At 45.9% G+C, this 17586-nt stretch overlaps 1 protein-coding gene across 2 annotated transcripts in view; it reads right to left on the bottom strand.

Annotated features, from left to right (window-relative positions):
* Positions 1-17586, bottom strand: part of exoc2 (exocyst complex component 2) — a 54386-nt gene that overhangs the window by 26430 nt on the left and 10370 nt on the right. Inside the window, exons 2-10 of one of the 2 annotated variants that reach the window (XM_080536328.1) lie at positions 15795-15953; positions 12997-13173; positions 12621-12747; positions 10863-10976; positions 10161-10285; positions 4175-4255; positions 2966-3111; positions 2653-2734; positions 906-1008 (exon numbers count right to left, since the gene is read on the bottom strand). In XM_080536328.1, the coding sequence (XP_080392454.1) occupies positions 906-1008; positions 2653-2734; positions 2966-3111; positions 4175-4255; positions 10161-10285; positions 10863-10976; positions 12621-12747; positions 12997-13173; positions 15795-15912 (1073 nt within the window). In that variant the 5' untranslated portion in view covers positions 15913-15953. Of the gene's footprint in view, positions 1-905; positions 1009-2652; positions 2735-2965; positions 3112-4174; positions 4256-10160; positions 10286-10862; positions 10977-12620; positions 12748-12996; positions 13174-13350; positions 13440-15794; positions 15954-17586 lie in introns of those variants that run through there. The other variant, XM_080536329.1, reaches the window with a different exon arrangement.

Below are 17586 nucleotides of genomic sequence, written 5' to 3'. Positions count from 1 at the left end.
GTGACATTTTCCTAGTGAATGTGGTATTTTCAAGATGGCGGTTGTGAAGAAATAATATGGGATGGGACATGGGATGACGATTGTCCATTGACCAATCAACGGTGTGCAGCGTCACACGTCACACGCAGCCTGGCAAAGACACCCGGATAGGAAATTAAAAGACCCTGCTCGGATGTGGTACCTGGGACCTGGGACTAAAGCGACCTGGACCGACGAATGGAAAAGGGGACCGAAGCGGGCTGACCTGGGTCAGCACCAGGTCAGCACCAGGTCTGCAACGTAGTGGAAAAGTGCCATAACAGGGCTGTGGGCCGGCTCCATCCCATGCATGCTCTCACATGCACTCTCTCATTGTTCTTCATTACAGAGCATCCCTCTCAGCCCCCAGCCAGCCATTCTCTGCCCCTGAACCCCCCCTGCCCACCACACCCCCCCTGAACCCCCCCTGCCCACCACACCCCCCCCCCCTGCCCACCACAGTCCCCCAAATGTGTGGAAGGTAAACAGGAGTTGAGAGGGCATTTAGAGCCAGCCAGCCCTAATGTAGGAGGATGAAAGATGGCTTCTGTGGTTGGGTGCTACTCTCGGTTTCTGACGGGTCAGTTTGAGCAATAATAAACCCATTTAGACCGCAAATATGGAGGACGGAAAGAGGAGGGGGGGGACAAGGAGGGAGAGAGAGGCAGAGATATGGACGAACATAAGAAGAGAGAGAGAGTGAAGTGAGAGAAAACCAGAAAGAGAGCAAGAAAGGGAAAAAGTATAGTTTAAACAACCAGAGCCTGTGACACACACAGGGCTAAACAGACACTAGAAACAGAGAATGGGGAACACATGTAACACACTAAAACCATTCACAAGTCTACTCCTAGTGCCCTATCCATACAGACAATGTGTCCAGATACCTTATGTATCTCTTCTGGTCATGCAGTGTAGACGGTGTCTCCAGCAGTTTGTCCAGAAGGAGGCTCCTCAGTGCCCCGATCCTTGTCTCCACCTCCGCGTACACTAGAGACAGGACGTGACGTTAGAATTATAATTTTTGTCAAAATTGAGTTTTTTACGTAATCTGATCCATTAGGTGTTTATTAATGCCTGTGTTCCATCTCACAAAACATAATGGAATGTAAAAACTTTGACGCTCAATATCTCTGAACCACCCTGAACGGAGATAGAACCTTATAATTCTAAGCTCACTAGGACACAATCCCTCAGTCCTTTATACGGTGACATGGTACTGCACTGCAGCACAGATGAAATACAAGAGTTTCACATTTCAGCCTGAACCCGGCGGGCCGGGCCTGACTTTCTGACAATTGTTCCGGGCCGGGGACAGACTCAGGTTTGCTGCGATAAGAGATGTGTTGAATGTTTTTGGGGTATCTGTGTGCTAAGAGATGTGTTGAATGTTTTTGGGGTATCTGTGTGCTAAGAGATGTGTTGAATGTTTTTGGGGTATCTGTGTGATAATATTAGTTATAGATGCACAGCAGCAGCAGCATCCGTTCAATTAAATATTTAGTTGTTCTTCTTTTCTTTTAGGCTAGGATATTATCTGTGGTTTTGAGCACTCTCTCACTGTTTCTGTCAATCCTAATTACTGAAGTGGTGTTAAAGGCAGTGAAAAAAAACTAATAAACATGACAAATTCACTAATGTGCCTCTGCTCTGTCAGGCTGGCTCCACCTGCTCCTGAACAAGAGGATCAGATCAATTGAAAGCAGAACATGCTAAAGCTATTTGCATCAATGCTTACAAACACACAAAACAGGCTAAAACATTAACATCTGGTTAATTTCTGGAGATATACTGTATATAGAAAGGCAGATGCAGTTAACTCTCTAGCCCTCATAGCGTTCTACATTTTACTAGAGCGCCCATGGAAGGCCTTGATTTTCTAACCCTATTTAATGGGTGATGCCTTCAATCTGTAAATATCACATTTTAATAAATAGCATGAAATAATAAGTGTCATTGAATGAAAGCGGAGTGAGTCAACATTAATATAATGTTATTATACTGTTATCATAATAATATAATGTATCTATAATATAATGTTATTATATTATATATATACACACACACAATAATTCAACATATTTCCATTGCAGCTATATATATAGCATATTATATTATATTATATTATATTATATAATATGATATATAATATAGAATTTATTTTATTACATCCAACGTAGTACACAAGTACACAAGAGTAAAACTATTTGGCTTAGGTTCTTCAACATTGGCATTGCAGCAAGATACAAAGCTTTTAGAATATTAACTTACCGTTTGTTTAGAATAGGTGATAAAAAATTACCATTTAACTGGGAATTCACAGTAATCTACAGTAGTATTCTAGAATGATATTGGGGGCTAGAGGGTTAATACAGCTGAACATGTCTTTGATGTCAGCTGGGCTGGGCTCAAGGCCTCATCTCAACAGACCCAGGTCATACCAGGCTTTCAGGTTCTGGCCCCTTTAAAACGCTATGATGTTCTACACTTGAGGAGACCTTCATTATTACTTCAGATAAGTACTTTGATTACTTTGGGGAAGTAGACCATCTTCATTGTACTACCACAGTGATATTAATTCATAGGCTTAAAACATGTTAACATTCTGTTAATAATGACATTGGAATACTGTACCTTTTTTGAAGACAGGGACCTCAGTGTTCCCAAATAGAGATTTTGCTTTCTCATAGTCATTGATCACCACATCATAGTCTCCCTGAGAAAGAACACATATCATTAACATCCCACTGCAATATCATCATAGGACAGACTGTTTATACTTCTGTAAGTGGACATGGACATGTCATAACTGAATTAGTAATGCTAATGTATAATACTCTCTAGGCATTCAAGTTTCTATAGCACCCCCCTCTGGATGTTATAGTAAGTGTGCTTACTGTGTGTGTGTGTGTGTGTGTGTGTGTGTGTGTATGTGTGTATGTAGCACCTTCTGGATATTGCGTTCAATGTTGAGTGGAAGGTTAAAGAGAAACTTGAAGCGCTGCAAGACGTTGAGGGCGTTGCGTGTGGAGTCAGCTTTATCCTTCCGCCCCAAAACCTCCTGGAACAAAGTGTCTGCAGTATCACTCGCTCCTGAGAGATGGGGGGGGGGATAGAGAGAGTGACCGGAATAAGGGGAAGAACATAGAAAAAGAGGACATTAGAAAGGGAGATGCTGTATTATTAAAATATACCTAATTGTGAGAATTATAATTTTCTATTGAAATGGACATCATTTGGTGTTGCTCTCTGCTTATGGTCAGTGTGCTACCTGAGCTAGGCAGAGGGTTAAAGAGAAAGTCGCTACAGAGAGCATGACGGCTATCTCTTACTCGCCTGCTCCCTGGGAGGTTCGCACACTAAGCTCTGGCTCCGTGGGTGGCCTCGGACGTGTCAGAGAAAAAACTTCGACCAAGTCAAATTCTTTTAATCAGAAAAAAGTCCCGTCCCCCCCCACCCCCACCCCACCAATCGTGGAAGGAAAAACATTGAGAACGAACACCAACATATTTCAAATTTTTCGCTCCCCACTCAGCGCTCTGACTGACGAGTTGTCATGTGTTTGCGATTCTGGGGCTGTTTGTGATTGGCTGATGGGCTGCCGGCTTGACAGACGGGCAGGGGGTTTTGGGGGCGGAGGTTTAGGGGTTGTGCGGTCGATGGGGCGCTCTTTCGGCAACGGGCCCACATGTCTGGAGCCGTGGGGATGAAAGCTGTGTCCGCCTGGGCCGTTTATTTACTCTAGACCCCGGGGAAAGGACCTGCTTATTGACCCTCCATTAGAGGAGTCACATTATCATGTATGAGATGAGAGAACGGGACAGAGGATCCGGCTTCGTGGGCCAAGGAAGACCCACGAAGGAGCCTGAACACACACAGCGTAGTGACCGTGTGTGTGATCATTGGAGAAGGAAGACGGTGGGTGGTGAGGAGGTGAAGCCGTACTCTATCCTCATAATCGTATTGTCTGTTAGGAAGATGGTGCTTCTAGAACAAACTTCCTAATCATTAGAAGTGAGGGGAGAGGATAACCAATGTCAGCTGTGATGGCTACGCTAACACTTTGTGACGCGTGACTTGTCTTGACCTATTCCGTGGTATGCCGCGTACTGTATGTTGGGACAAAGAGAAAAGAACATGGAAGACGGATGCTCACGGTTGAGGACGTTCTCGAGACGCTGTGTCATGGATCCTTCCACTCTCTCTGTTCCATCAGACTCCAGTCTCTGGTGAATCGCTGCAACAGAACAATAAAGTTTTACTGAACACTGCAGACAGAGACAGTTATTTAAAGGCTTTCCATGTTCTAAAATAACACTCAAAGTGCTTCTGCTCCTCAATCTGAGATGCGTAATTCGGAGATTCCGGGAACATTGTCAATTTCAGGAACCGAAGGTAAAACAATAAACAGCCTTTCCCAGTGGTACTGCAGATGGGAGATAACCTCCTTGGCTCTCCGTCTACAGACCCTTCTGTCTGACCCCGCCTCCTCCTAACTGTTCCCACACAACGGCTGACCTGACGCCGTCACCATGGTACAGTGAGTGTAACGTTGATCCACCTGACGGAACCAGCACTCGTCTCAAAAAACACCTAAGACGTGGTCATAGACACTCTGCCCTCGAAGACGCAGAGTCTCCAGAGGAAATCCAAATCCAAATGTTTTATCTGTTTGAGGAATAATATTTGGGAGATGAGAACTTCAGGACTGAATGCTAGTATTTCTGCTGCTGAGGGGGATGATTCTGTATCAGTTTTCTTCTACGACACGAGCTCTTGTGCAGTCCAACAGCCAATGTGAAGTTCAATGAGAAAGAGATAGGGAGATTGACACACAGAGTAAGAGACAGAGAGAAAGACACAGAAAAAGAGAGACAGAAAGAGAGCTTGAGAGAGAGAGAGAGAGAGAGAGAGAGAGAGAGAGAGAGAGAGCACACCATGGCCCACATACCCACATGAACAAATAAATAATGTGCTGTAGAGGGGCAGCTGGGTGCTAAGAGGGGCAGTGTGACTTTATTGACAGAACAGAGGGGGAGGCACATTCATTCATTCTGCCAGCGAGCTTCAACTAAGCACAAGAGACAGATCAGAGGGAGAGGGGACGAGACTAACAGGTAAGAACAAAGGCAATCTCACCAAAGACTGTCCCTGTTGCTTTTTTTTCTCCACACACTCTCCCTCTAACTCACTCTTCTCCTCTTCCACTCTTTCAATTCCACTGAAAACAATGACTGTCAGCTAAACTGAGTGAAAGGAGAGAGGGAAGGAAAAAAGAGAAGGGCGAGCGTTCTGTAAATAAATGTGGGGCTGTTCTGACAGACGGGAGTCTGAAGGCAGAGACCGAGGGATTCCTGAAACTCACCAATCAAACATGCCACTGGCTAATGGGCACGGACAACACTGACCTGACACTACGGCTCTCAATCTACACAGACGAGGAGAACGGTCAGAAAAGAGCCCACAGGCTTAGATGGGACAGTCAGAAAACAAGGGCAGAAACAGAGACCAAAGGTTTGAGATGGAAATAGAGCGTTTCTCTGATTTTGGACATGAAAGGAAAGGACAGACACACGCACGCGCACGAGCGCACACACACACACACACACACACACGCACACGCACACGCGCACACGCACACGCACGCGGTCTGGTTCTCGTCTCCGTAGACTCCCCCTTGCCCTCATGCCAGCTGCGTGTCCTCTCTGTCTGTCACACACTCTGGCTGCTACGACGGTGACGTCACGTCTAACCTAAACACCCCGTCAGGATCCGGATAACACACGCAGCCAGGACCTGAGGAAGAGCCACCGCTTCCTGGAACCATTGAACAAATGAATAAGAATAAAAATACAGTGTCCCTGGATTCTAAAGCTGGAGATGTTTTGACTCCCGCGGAGCCTCAGGGCTTGGGGAATATGCCCTGGGAATCTGAATATGCCCTGGGAATCTGGCATTTTTTGGAACACGGTAGCGGTGGCCGTTTCCTGTATCGCAGAGCGACTTCCTTTTCACACAACAATGAAAAACGCAAAAATTTCAACATTTTTAGCAGCAACAAACCCTGCCTCTCTGACAGTCTGTCCGTCAGTAAGTCAATCAGCCAATTCTCAAAAGACCCCTCCAAATATGTTCCAATTTGTCACTGGACCCCCTTAACAAAACAGCCCCCATTACAAACCCCCAACACCCCTTTCACCAGTCTGCTCTAGGTCACACAGAGAGCTTGGAGAACAAATCGTTTTTCGGTTTCACTACCCCACTGGGTGACCTACTGGGTGGGTTGATCCCAGACTAGATGACCTCACATCCAGGAGAGTCTGACCCTGTGACCTGATGTGACCCCGGGGGCTGACCTATTCCAGTTCAACAGTGTCGCTGACGGTGAAGAGAAGAGAACACCAGGTGGTCCTAGCCATGGAAGAAGTGCTTCTCACTGGAAACCTTGAGGTGAGCGTGAATCATTAGCCCCATCAGTGTTTTTGCATTGGGAATGGAATTTAGTTAGCTGCGACGCTAGCCATGAACTGTGTGTTCAAGCACAGCAGGGAAACACAAATGGACATTATGACAGACACCAGAGTTCACTGCACACACCCAGCCCTGTGTTTCTGTTGGAGGAGAGGAGGAGGAGGAGGAGGAGGAGGAGGGATGGAGGGAGTGACAGAAGAGGGAGAGGCAGACAGGGAGGGTAAAAAAAGAGGAACCCCATAGATCCTCAAGACATACCATTTGTGTAATACATTTGAACCATTTACATTTTTTAACAACTTCATTTTCATTTTCCAGATGTGGCATGTCCAAGGCATTCCTTCCTGGCTTCCACACTACCATACCCAGCTCTCTCTTATTAATAACATGGCAGACTTTTTACGAGAGCCATCCATAACATTCTCACATGCAGGCAGTATAGAAAATAAACTGAGCAGGAGGAGACTAAAAATAAAGGCATTCAAATGGTGATTGATTGAGTGAACTGGAAGCACCGCTGGTTAAACAGCAATTAGCAACACCACTCCCAATGCAGCACATCCTGACCACAGAGAACACACACGCACGCACGCACACACGACACACGCACACACACACACAGACACACAGACACACGCACACAGACTTCATTTCCCTACAATCCATACAGCAACACCTCAGGTGGAGATCATTTGGAACGACTCAAACTGAAATGCGATACGTAGCCAACGTGCGGCCGTTGTGTCTCAGGAGGTAGAGCCGCCGTCTAATAATCGCAAAGTTGGCAGATCGGCGGTTCGAGCCCCGGTTGGCCACATGTCGAAGTGTCCTTGCGCTAGGCACTGAACCCCAAATTGCTCCCAGTGAGCGGGCCGGTGCCTTGCATGGCAGCTTGCCGCCATTGGTGTGTGAATGTGTGTGTGAACTGGTGAACGAGAGGCTGTTGTAAAGCGTTTCGGATAAAGGTGCTATATAAGTGTAGTCCATTTATCATTTACCGTTTACCAACGCTGAGAGAGACAAAGAAAGGATTCACGGACCCAGGGACAGCTGTGTTACTGGGGCCTGGCCGGGAGCCACTCCTGGCGCTGTCTGGAGCCGCCTGGCTAGCTACAAGAAAAGCGGACTGGCACCTTGCTAGTGTCTAACCACACACTAACCTCAACCATAAATCCACTTCAGGTATCCACACTGGGCTAGGGCCTACCACTCAATATCTTTTCTTTAGCCAAAATGGACTGGTAAATGGACTACAATTTGATATAGTGCCTTCTTCCAAAACGCTTTACAACGGCCTCTCATTCACCAGTACTGGTGGTGTAGTTTAGAATGTCATACGGAGCCGACCTGGATGGCAAGGACTAGGTTGATGGAAGGCATTAGGTGGCGAGGTAAAATGGAATTGTGCGGTGGTAGCATGGAGGGGGGTGTTTCCAGGACGATGGATTTCACCGTTAAGCCTTCTCGAGGTGCCGTGGGCCTAACTTAACGAAACATAGGTGAAGGAAGGTACCCACTTGAAAACCCCAGTGACATGCTGCATACTGCTGTTGGCTAGGGTAGGTAACTGGTCATTTGTTATATATACGTATATATATATATATATATATATATATATATAAGTCAGTCCATTTGTTATTTGTTTGTTAGCTTGTTAGCTTGCTGTTAGCTTGTTTGTTAGCTTGTTTTACTCTGGATTGGGCTTCTAAATGTGTTTGGCCTTGGATTGTGGCACTAGGGATAGTAACATCTTGTCCTGTGTATAAATTAACACCCGTTCACACACACACACATTCACACAGCAATGGCAGCAAGCTACTACGCAAGGCGCCGGCTTGCTCATTGGGAGCAATTTGGGGGTTCAGCTTCTTGCCCGAGGACACCTCGACACGTGGAACCGGGGATCGAACCGCCGACCTTGAGATCATGAGACGCCGGCTCTACCTCCTGAGCCACAGCCGCCCCAAGCAAGCCAAGCTGACAGTCACGGTGTCACTCTAAAAAAACTATGTTCCAGGTGGGGTAAGAATATACTCGCAGGCCTGTACAGTTCAAGTACATCCTACGTGACTGGGTCAATTTACTTCATCTATGGCCCATCGCTTCCTGGGTCGCAGGTCGTTTGAGTCCATCTATGATGCATTACTTCCTGGGTCACTGGGGACTCTGCACTTCCCATTCACAGGCAGTGGGCAGGCGTGTACTGGGCACACTCAGTCTGAACGTGAGAAAGGGTGTGCATTGTTCCCCTCAGTCATATTAAGGTTGTTATCAGCCCTATCAGTCCTATTACTCTGGCCTGCATTGTGTTGGGCTGCTCCGTTTATTTAGATTCAGTCGCTAACAATGAAAACATAGCCTCTAACTCCCCACTCGGGCACAAACATGCGGAAAGCAATAATAATAATGACAGAAGCAGAAAAAAAGGCATATAAATAGTAAGGGGAAGTAACTGAGTGGCTATGAGGGGAGTAGAGTAAACAGACAAAAATGTCAATGATGAAGTGAACAATTGATTTGAGCTACAATATCTACCTGGCAGAGGGACAGCAGTCCCAACGTACCTCTGAGAGTTATCAGTGTGGAGATCTAACTGGCCTAGGGCAGGGAGTGTGTGTGTGTGTGTGTGTGTGTGTGTGTGTGTGTGTGTGTGTGTGTGTGCGTGCGTGCATGGGTTTAAGTGTGTATGACTGTTACACTAAGTCAATCCGTCCATGTTTGTGAGTGCGTATCTGAGTGTGAGTCTGTATGTTATGTGAGTGTGAGTGTGTATGTTATGTGAGTGTGAGTCTGTATGTTATGTGAGTGCGTATCTGAGTGTGAGTCTGTATGTTATGTGAATGCGTATCTGAGTGTGAGTCTGTATGTTATGTGAGTGCGTATCTGAGTGTGAGTCTGTATGTTATGTGAGTGTGAGTGTGTATGTTATGTGAGTGTGAGTGTGTATGTTATGTGAGTGTGAGTGTGTATGTTATGTGAGTGTGAGTGTGTATGTAATGTGAGTGTGAGTGTGTATGTTATGTGAGTGTGAGTGTGTATGTTATGTGAGTGTGTACGTTATGTGAGTGCGTATCTGAGTGTGAGTCTGTATGTTATGTGAGTGTGTATCTGAGTGTGAGTCTGTATGTTATGTGAGTGTGCATGTGTGTGAATGCTGCTGCACACACCAAGGCCACAGCGCAGCCGTACAGATGGACAGATGGCCCCTGCTGCTGTGACTGACAGGTGAGAGCTGATCTGATTTTAATGAAGGTGAATTAGGCGTGTTGTGGTTGGCTGACGGGACTGTGGCGGAGTGGAGTGTGCTCAAACCAACCTCTTTAATCAACCGCTGCTGAGCCGCACGGCTGTGAGGGAAACACACAAACAGCACGACAGGAGAACCAGGGGCTGGAGAGAAGTGACCACAGGCGCGCACGCGCACACACGCGTGCCCACACACAAAAACACACACACACACACACACGCGCACGCACACGCACACGCACACGCACACACACGCACAGGCCAGTTTCCACACATCCATCATGGTTCCGGGCTAGATGACGTGTCTGGAGCTGGGTGCTGGGTGCTGACTCAAACCCATGACATGCCCACCAAAACACTTCCCTCCCACGCCATAAGAAAACACACAGCCCCTGAGCACCCAGGGAGTGACACCCTGCCGTTACCTGCCAAGGCATCCTGCGCCTCGAAGAAGGTGCTGAGGCCTCCCTTCACATAGGCCAGGCTGCCCTCGTTCTTTTTGGTGGCCTGCTTCTTCAGATGACTTGATGCCGTCCGCAAAAGGTCAAAACTGAAAACAGAGAGGGAGGGAAAAGAGAGAGAGAGAGAGAGAGAGAGAGAGAGAGAGAGAGAGAGAGAGAGAGAGAGAGAGAGAGAGAGAGAGAGAGAGAGAGAGAGAGAGAGAGAGAATGAGTGTAGAAGAATAAAAATATGGGTTTTACTGATCTGTAAAGTGTAAGCCAGACCATTTCAGTTCAGGACACTGCCACACTCTAGTGTTCCTCTAGTGTTCCTATGTCTTGATATCCTTTCACCTGGGTTTGCACTATGTGTGTGTGTGTGTGTGTGTGTGTGTGTGTGTGTGTGTGTGTGTGTGTGTGTGTGTGTGTGTGTGCAGGGGGGTGTTCTGTCCTCTAGGAGCCAATTTGGAGCTACAAAAAGAAACACTCAAAGGTCAACCCAACACACTGGACCCTGCAGCCAGGCTGGATCCTGAGGACTGGGTTACATGGAGGGGAACCAGGAGGGAGAGGAAACCAGGAGAGTCCAAAATAAACCTCCACTGTCCTAACCCTAACCTCACAGGGACCAGGGGGAACAGTTCAGCAGGGCAAGCCCTGGGTTCTCTGTGTGTGTCGGGAGCTGACCTGGTGACGGAGTGGTTCTCTATGAGGTACCAGGTGGCAGAGAAGTTCTCACTGGTGAAATCTCCACTCATCCCTGGGAACATGCCCTCCAGATCCTTTTGTGGGACTTGACCCCTAAGAGAGAAAACACAGAAACAGAGTGTTAAAAAAGACCAAAGAACACACTAGAACCAACAACACTTACGATGTTACTCGCACAGGAAAGAAGCATAACAATAACACTGTTCAATTTGAGAAAATAAGAATAAAAATGGGGTGAAAGGTGAGCGGGGTGGTGGTATGAAGTCCTCCAGCAGGGGGCAGTGTGTGGCCAAGCCACACCAAGGGAGGGAGGCCCCAGCGTGGGAAGAGCAGTGTGTGATGCCTGGTCGCCCCTGGAGGATCCAGTACTCATTAGGGTGGTTTGATCTGTGCTAATGACCCGTGTGCTACACAAACCAACCCCCCCCCCCCCCGACCACCACCACCCACCCTGCACACTAACACACAAGACCCTGAGGGGGTAATTCCACGCGCACACACACACACACACACACATTGGGAAAGATTGGTTGCCATGGGAAAGAGATGACAGAGAACAAGCGAACGAGAGAGAGATTCTGTGTTGCTCTACTAGATTTCTGCCCTCTCAAAAAAGCAATTTAAAAACAGAATGAGTTGAGAGAAAAAGAGAGACAGAGTAAGAATGTTCTGGAACCTCTAATGTAATTCCCTCATCTCCATACCTGGCTCTCTATCAAAGGCTGCAATCACACACACTGTGAGTCTGCTCTACAGACAGGAAGCATGTACAGGCTAGAACAAAACCAGTTTTCACTGTTCATGCATCACCTCATCAGTTCAGTAGGCTGAAGTCAAAACAACCAGTGCACTCCAATATTACCATTCAAGCATCACAGCTCCAACAGGCTTGCGACAGGTAGCATGTGCCGACTCAAACGAGAGAAACAGGTCGATGACATCACCGGGACGTGTTCCACAGACGAGTGTGGATTTCTCCTCTGACCCGTGCTGAATAACCAGCCAGTGACATCACCAGACGAACCAGCCCAAGACTAGACTAATTAGAATCGTGATGCGTCGTCGAAAACATATCCACTTACTAAACAAGTTGTCCGGTCCACTACTCCAGGTCAGCTCTCCCTCCCCAATTTGCATATTCGGCAAACTACACAGACTACACTCATAGGTGTGATGTGATGTGTGTACAGATTGTGTGAGACAATGTAAAATGAATGCAAATCTAGTCGCTTAGGAGTATCGGCCCAGAGAACTGACCCAGGGTGTAGAGGGTCACAGTCCTTTCAGGGGGGTCTCGTCTCTGGCCACACGCCCGTCACTTGCCCTCTGGCCCCTCTAAACCAAACAAACATCTGATGGCCTTACGACATCCACAGACATGCCACAGCTAAACTACACAAGCTATACATTACTGCCTGGCGTGTGGGAGGCAGCGACATACATGTGGCCAGCCATGGGTATGTGTGTGGTTGCAGTGCCCTCTTTCTTTTCAAATCCATTTGACTCTGTTCTTTCTCTCTTCCCCCAAACACAATCACGCTGTTTCCACTCCCCTCTGTGTGGTGGTGAAAGCCAGTCGAGCTGTCGCTGCGTTGGCATAACAGTTCAAACACCTCCACATGGGAAGAGTTGGTCTCTGTTTACAGACGTACGCCATGACTCGAGCGAGTGGAGCGTGTGTGTTTACGAGTGTGGTTGTGTGTGTGTTTGTGTGTGCGTGTGTGTGTGTGTCCCTACTTGTCTACATGGATGCCCAGTGGATTGCTTGGTCGTAGGGAGAGGGGGGAGATGCCTTTGTTGCGGTCGGTCCTCATGTCGTAGTAGTTCATCTCATCCACCCACACAGCAGACGGGTCCAGTATACCTACAGCACAGGCAGTCAGAAACACGTCACTGGGGTCCAACACAACCCAGATGCATAAAAGCCTCACAACACCTGACACAGTGGTGGACACAGGGACATGGAATATTCTGGTTGAATAGCGACCAGCTGCTTGGACCGACCAAGTAAGAGGGTCTGAGTCCTCCTGATGATTGACAGGTAGAGGCAGAAGTGAGTCTGTGCAGTTGGCCTGTGGCCCGCGTGGTCAGGCCAGAAGCAGAGGATTCTTACCAATCTTGTCAGCCTTGAGGAGTTTGAAGGACACAGTGGAGGTGCCGTGGCCGCCAGACTTGGTGGTGACAATGATCTCTCCTTTGTCGTCTTTGGCGGGGCCCACGCGACACACAATCTTACTGGCAGACATCCACTCTGCCGTGAGCAGACAGTTGTGACCACAGATGGACAGACCTGAGAGAGAGAGAGAGAGAGAGAGAGAGAGAGAGAGAGAGAGAGAGAGAGAGTGAAGCCACTCAATTACAGTGACAGGCCAAACAAACAAGTAATAGCAGTGACAGACGGTGACACTCAGACAAGTCAAGAGGCACAGCAGAGTCACTGGTGTTAGTATAGGGCGCTTTGGGAAACCTGTGATTGGGGGTCAAGGTTCAGGCCAGGGTCACAGTCCTGTGGGTGGCCCTGAGACCTCTGCCTCTCCACTCCTCTCCACTCCACTCCACTCAGAGCCCTGACACCCACCTCTCACACTGCTCTATCATTCTGTCCACAGGGAGAGTGCCCTCACTTCACTTAAGTGCCCCATTACTGATCTACATACTCTCTATTTACCCTGTCTCCTTATCCCTCCCATCTGAGGCTCCCCACAGTCCATCTGAGCACTGGAATGAGGAGAGGAAGAGAGAGAAACCGAGGAAACTCGGAGAACACCATGTGTGAGTAATCAAACATCATAAAAGTCTGAGAGAGATGATCAACAAATAACCCATAAAACTGTGAATAATACGCTCATTAGGCACATTTCCTGCCTCTGTTCTGCATTGGCCACTTGGTTTGAATACATAAATATGCACTCCCACATTTAAACATATCTAATTGGCTAATGCCAGGCCCTAGAGGACATTAGTGGTCAGAAAAAGACCCAAATTATTGGCTAGGGCACTGCCAATATTTGCTTTTCTCCCTCTCTCCTCCCCTCTTTTCCAGCTGGGATCTTCCACAAGTCCTCTCTGAACAACAAACTCACAGGCCAAGGGAGGGTTGGAGCTTTCTTGGTTCTTCCATAACTTTCTCCATTGACCCATCCATCCTGACTATGTGGGTGACTGAGAGCCGTAATCTGCTTTATAACTGTGTAGTAACAATATCATTATTTTAGTAACAACATTTTATTAATGTCTTCCTTTACAAATTACTTTGTAATTAGATATTATGGTGCTGAGTGGTTTTATAATTACAGGAACATAAATTAACGTTAAGAAGTAAGAACGTATTACTTAAATTGTTCCTAATGATATTGTTATTACACAGATTTAAGCACAACTTAATGTCTAGTGGGACCTAGTGTTAATTGCACAGGTATAACAACAACTTAAAAATAAATTGTGAAATAAATGGCTCCATTGTCAACAATTACTATAATAATTACAACAACAACAATAAAATGTATAATAGTGATAATGATAATAATAATAGTTCACTGGCAATTAATTTAAATATGGAATGGAATGGACTTTATTTGTCATTGCTACAGTACAGGTACCAAACAACGAAATTTAGGAGGGGAGGCTCCCCTGGTGTTTAGGAAAGGAAAAAGAAAACACATTTTAGAAAAAGCATAGATGCATAAAATCACAAGAAGGTAAGGAGCTGGTTTACATCAGATGTCTTAAAATAAAATATACATCTTTTATGGTTTTTATGTTTGCATTACATTAATTATATAATGTAATAATATAATAATATAGTGGCCTTCAAAGCAGAGGGTGTTTTGCAATGTAAAATGTGCCTATGGTTTTGCTTTATAATAAAAGCTTGAAAAGGTTTTGTTTACAAAATACATTTCCATATTCATTTTAGAAAACAAATCTACCCACTGAACTATTGTATTCTAAAGACATTCAGGATTCACATCAGTTAGCAAATGTAGGTATGAGTATATGCCATTTTCTTTTCTTTAATATTCCAGATTCATTTTGCATGTGGATGTCCAATGCATGTATCAACTTTGTTTTTCAACACCTTTTTTTATTTCTAACTTAGTTCTCATAATTAAGTACTATTCATCTCAGTGTCAAAATAACACTGCAACTAAGGTTTTAAAACAATCTTAAATAGTTAACTTTAAATTGACAAATGCCAATGAAATACAAAAAAACATTTGTATCAACATTGTAAATGATACATTTGTATTGTTATTTTGTGCATTATTTCAATTAGATTAAAAGTCTTTCTTTTTTATTATTCATAATCCATCTAAATGTTTTATCTAGGGTAATTTGTGATGACTTAGTTTATATTCCATAGCATCACAACAGAAAACATTACTACCAAATAAATACAATACATTAGTGCAGTGTAAAATGAAGGGCCAAAAGTAACCCAATACATAAAAATAAAAAACATCTGATCTAATTATAAAACGTCCCTGTTATTTCCCCACAAATAAAAACAAAATCAAACATGATAATGTAAAAAAAATGACCAACTGACTGCCGAAGAGTATTGTGGTAGAGTGAAGGCTGGTCAGGCTGTGGGTAATGAATAGGTGAATAACAGTCACAGGTCATGACTGCAGTTACACCTCACAGCCTGTGGGTAATGAATAGGTGAATAACAGTCACAGGTCATGACTGCAGTTACACCTCACAGCCTCAGGGAAACTAAAGCACAATTACACACATAGATGCTCAAACGGCAGTGGCAGGAAATATCCTTACAAAATGTTTTATAATTATGAATAAAGAAATGTCCAGTGTATTTAATTAAGACAAATTCATATAATTTACTTTTGAAGTGTAAGAAATGTGCTTTTTTTGTGTGTCTGTGTGTATGTGTGTGTGTGTCAATCATACCAATGAGGTCGGCAGGGCCAGTGCCCAGGTTCTCCCCACGGATGGTGACCTTGGTCCAGGACGTGCCCTCGTTGGGGGAGATGCCCGTGACCAGGGGGGGCTGCCGGGCGCGAGACATGATGGCCACACGTGCGCAAGAACACGGGGAGAGTCAGCAACCTGTGAACACAGCCAGGAAGGGGGAGGGAGAAGAGGACATAACAGAGACATGAACCTAGAAACCAAGACAGGGAAACACAGCTGTGAAAATGGTTCCATGGTGCAGTCAGAGGATTCTCTTCTACAGCCACACACATCAAGAACGACCATTTGTTCTCTTTGGCTATAACAGTAGGGGCTAATGGAAGCAGAGTCATACAGCAGAGTACTGTGCTGTCCCCACTCTAGTTGAAAGAACGAGGGGAAATCAGAGGCTGAGATAGAGGGTGAGGACTTGTCAAACACACGTCAAGTTGTTGCAAAGAGTAACCCCTCAATTCCACTTGCTCTGACTGAGCCTTGAACTTGCGACCTCTAAATTGACGACACACGTGACCGTCTCCTCAAACACCCGATGTAAACCAGCTACGCTATCGATTAAGCTAGCAGCCCACGCGGGTGGGTCACTTGAGGAAGTGAGTTTACCAACTGGGTTACACTTGCTTTCTGGCTTTTGTACTTAGAAGAGACCTATCAAGAGACCTATCAAAGAAACAGTCAAATAAGAGTAGGCCTAGGTGGTGAGTTACGAGTTGGAGAAAGAAGGGGACGGAGAAGGAAATCCACATACAAGACATGAGGGCACTGGTGGGAGCTGCGTCTGGGGCAGGGACTGGACTGAGAGAGAGAGAGAGAGAGAGAGAGAGAGAGAGAGAGAGAGAGAGAGAGAGAGAGAGAGAGAGAGAGAGAGAGAGAGAGAGAGAGAGAGAGAGAGAGAGGGGAGGATAGCAGGAATGTAAACCTCACAGAGAAGGATAAATAAACCTGGGCTCCCCCATCCATTCCAATGTGTAGATGAGAGACTGTACGGTACCTAAAGGTTAGGCTAGTGTGTGTGTGTGTGTGTGTGTGTGTGTGTGTGTGTGTGTGTGCGTGTGTGCGTGTGTGCGTGTCTGAGTGAAAGAAATAATAGTAAACTATGTTTGACAGTCAATCAATTCATTCCATGTGAATGAAAATGAACGAAATTCACCAAATAACGCCAAATGAGTCTGCAAAAATAAAATAGGCTATAATTCCTTCAAAGCTTTCCGGGAAACTCACTCCAGTACAGTAGATCTGAGGTAAATTAATTAGATTAAACTTGATTGTCATTGCACAAGAGTACAAGTACCAGACAATGAAATGCAGTAAATATAATGTGAATATAACTCTTTTTAGAACCTCCAGGAAGAAGGAGGGATTGTAAGCAGACATGTTTCACCAACACAGATGTTTGCTAATAAATCGCTGCCAGGTCTTGTTGAGGTTGAATGATCTTGCCTCTTTGTAACAGAGTGAAAAAGCCTTCCGCTTTCTTCCAGAAAGCCCAAACATGTTCTTTACAAACAGGGCAGGAGTTCACACGGAACAGACTAGCAATAAGGGCACTCGGGGTGACACTGCAAATCAACCGCCATCTCAGAAAAGGGGGAGTTTCTGTGTATCCACGCATGCAAGTACGCACGCACGCATCTAATTTACAGAAGCCTAAATTGCCATGCATGCATTCATAGAAAAGAACGCTCACTCTTGACACATACAGAGTGTGTGGCCCACTGACATCTAGAGACCTGTAACCAGTAGTTGGTACACACATGGAATGGTAGAAGAG

The sequence above is a fragment of the Nansenia antarctica genome, assembly GCF_963989245.1.
Source record: "Nansenia antarctica genome assembly, chromosome: 7".
In the NCBI taxonomy this organism is placed as follows: Eukaryota; Metazoa; Chordata; class Actinopteri; order Argentiniformes; family Microstomatidae; genus Nansenia; species Nansenia antarctica.
This window is presented reverse-complemented; position numbering and strand designations above follow the sequence as displayed.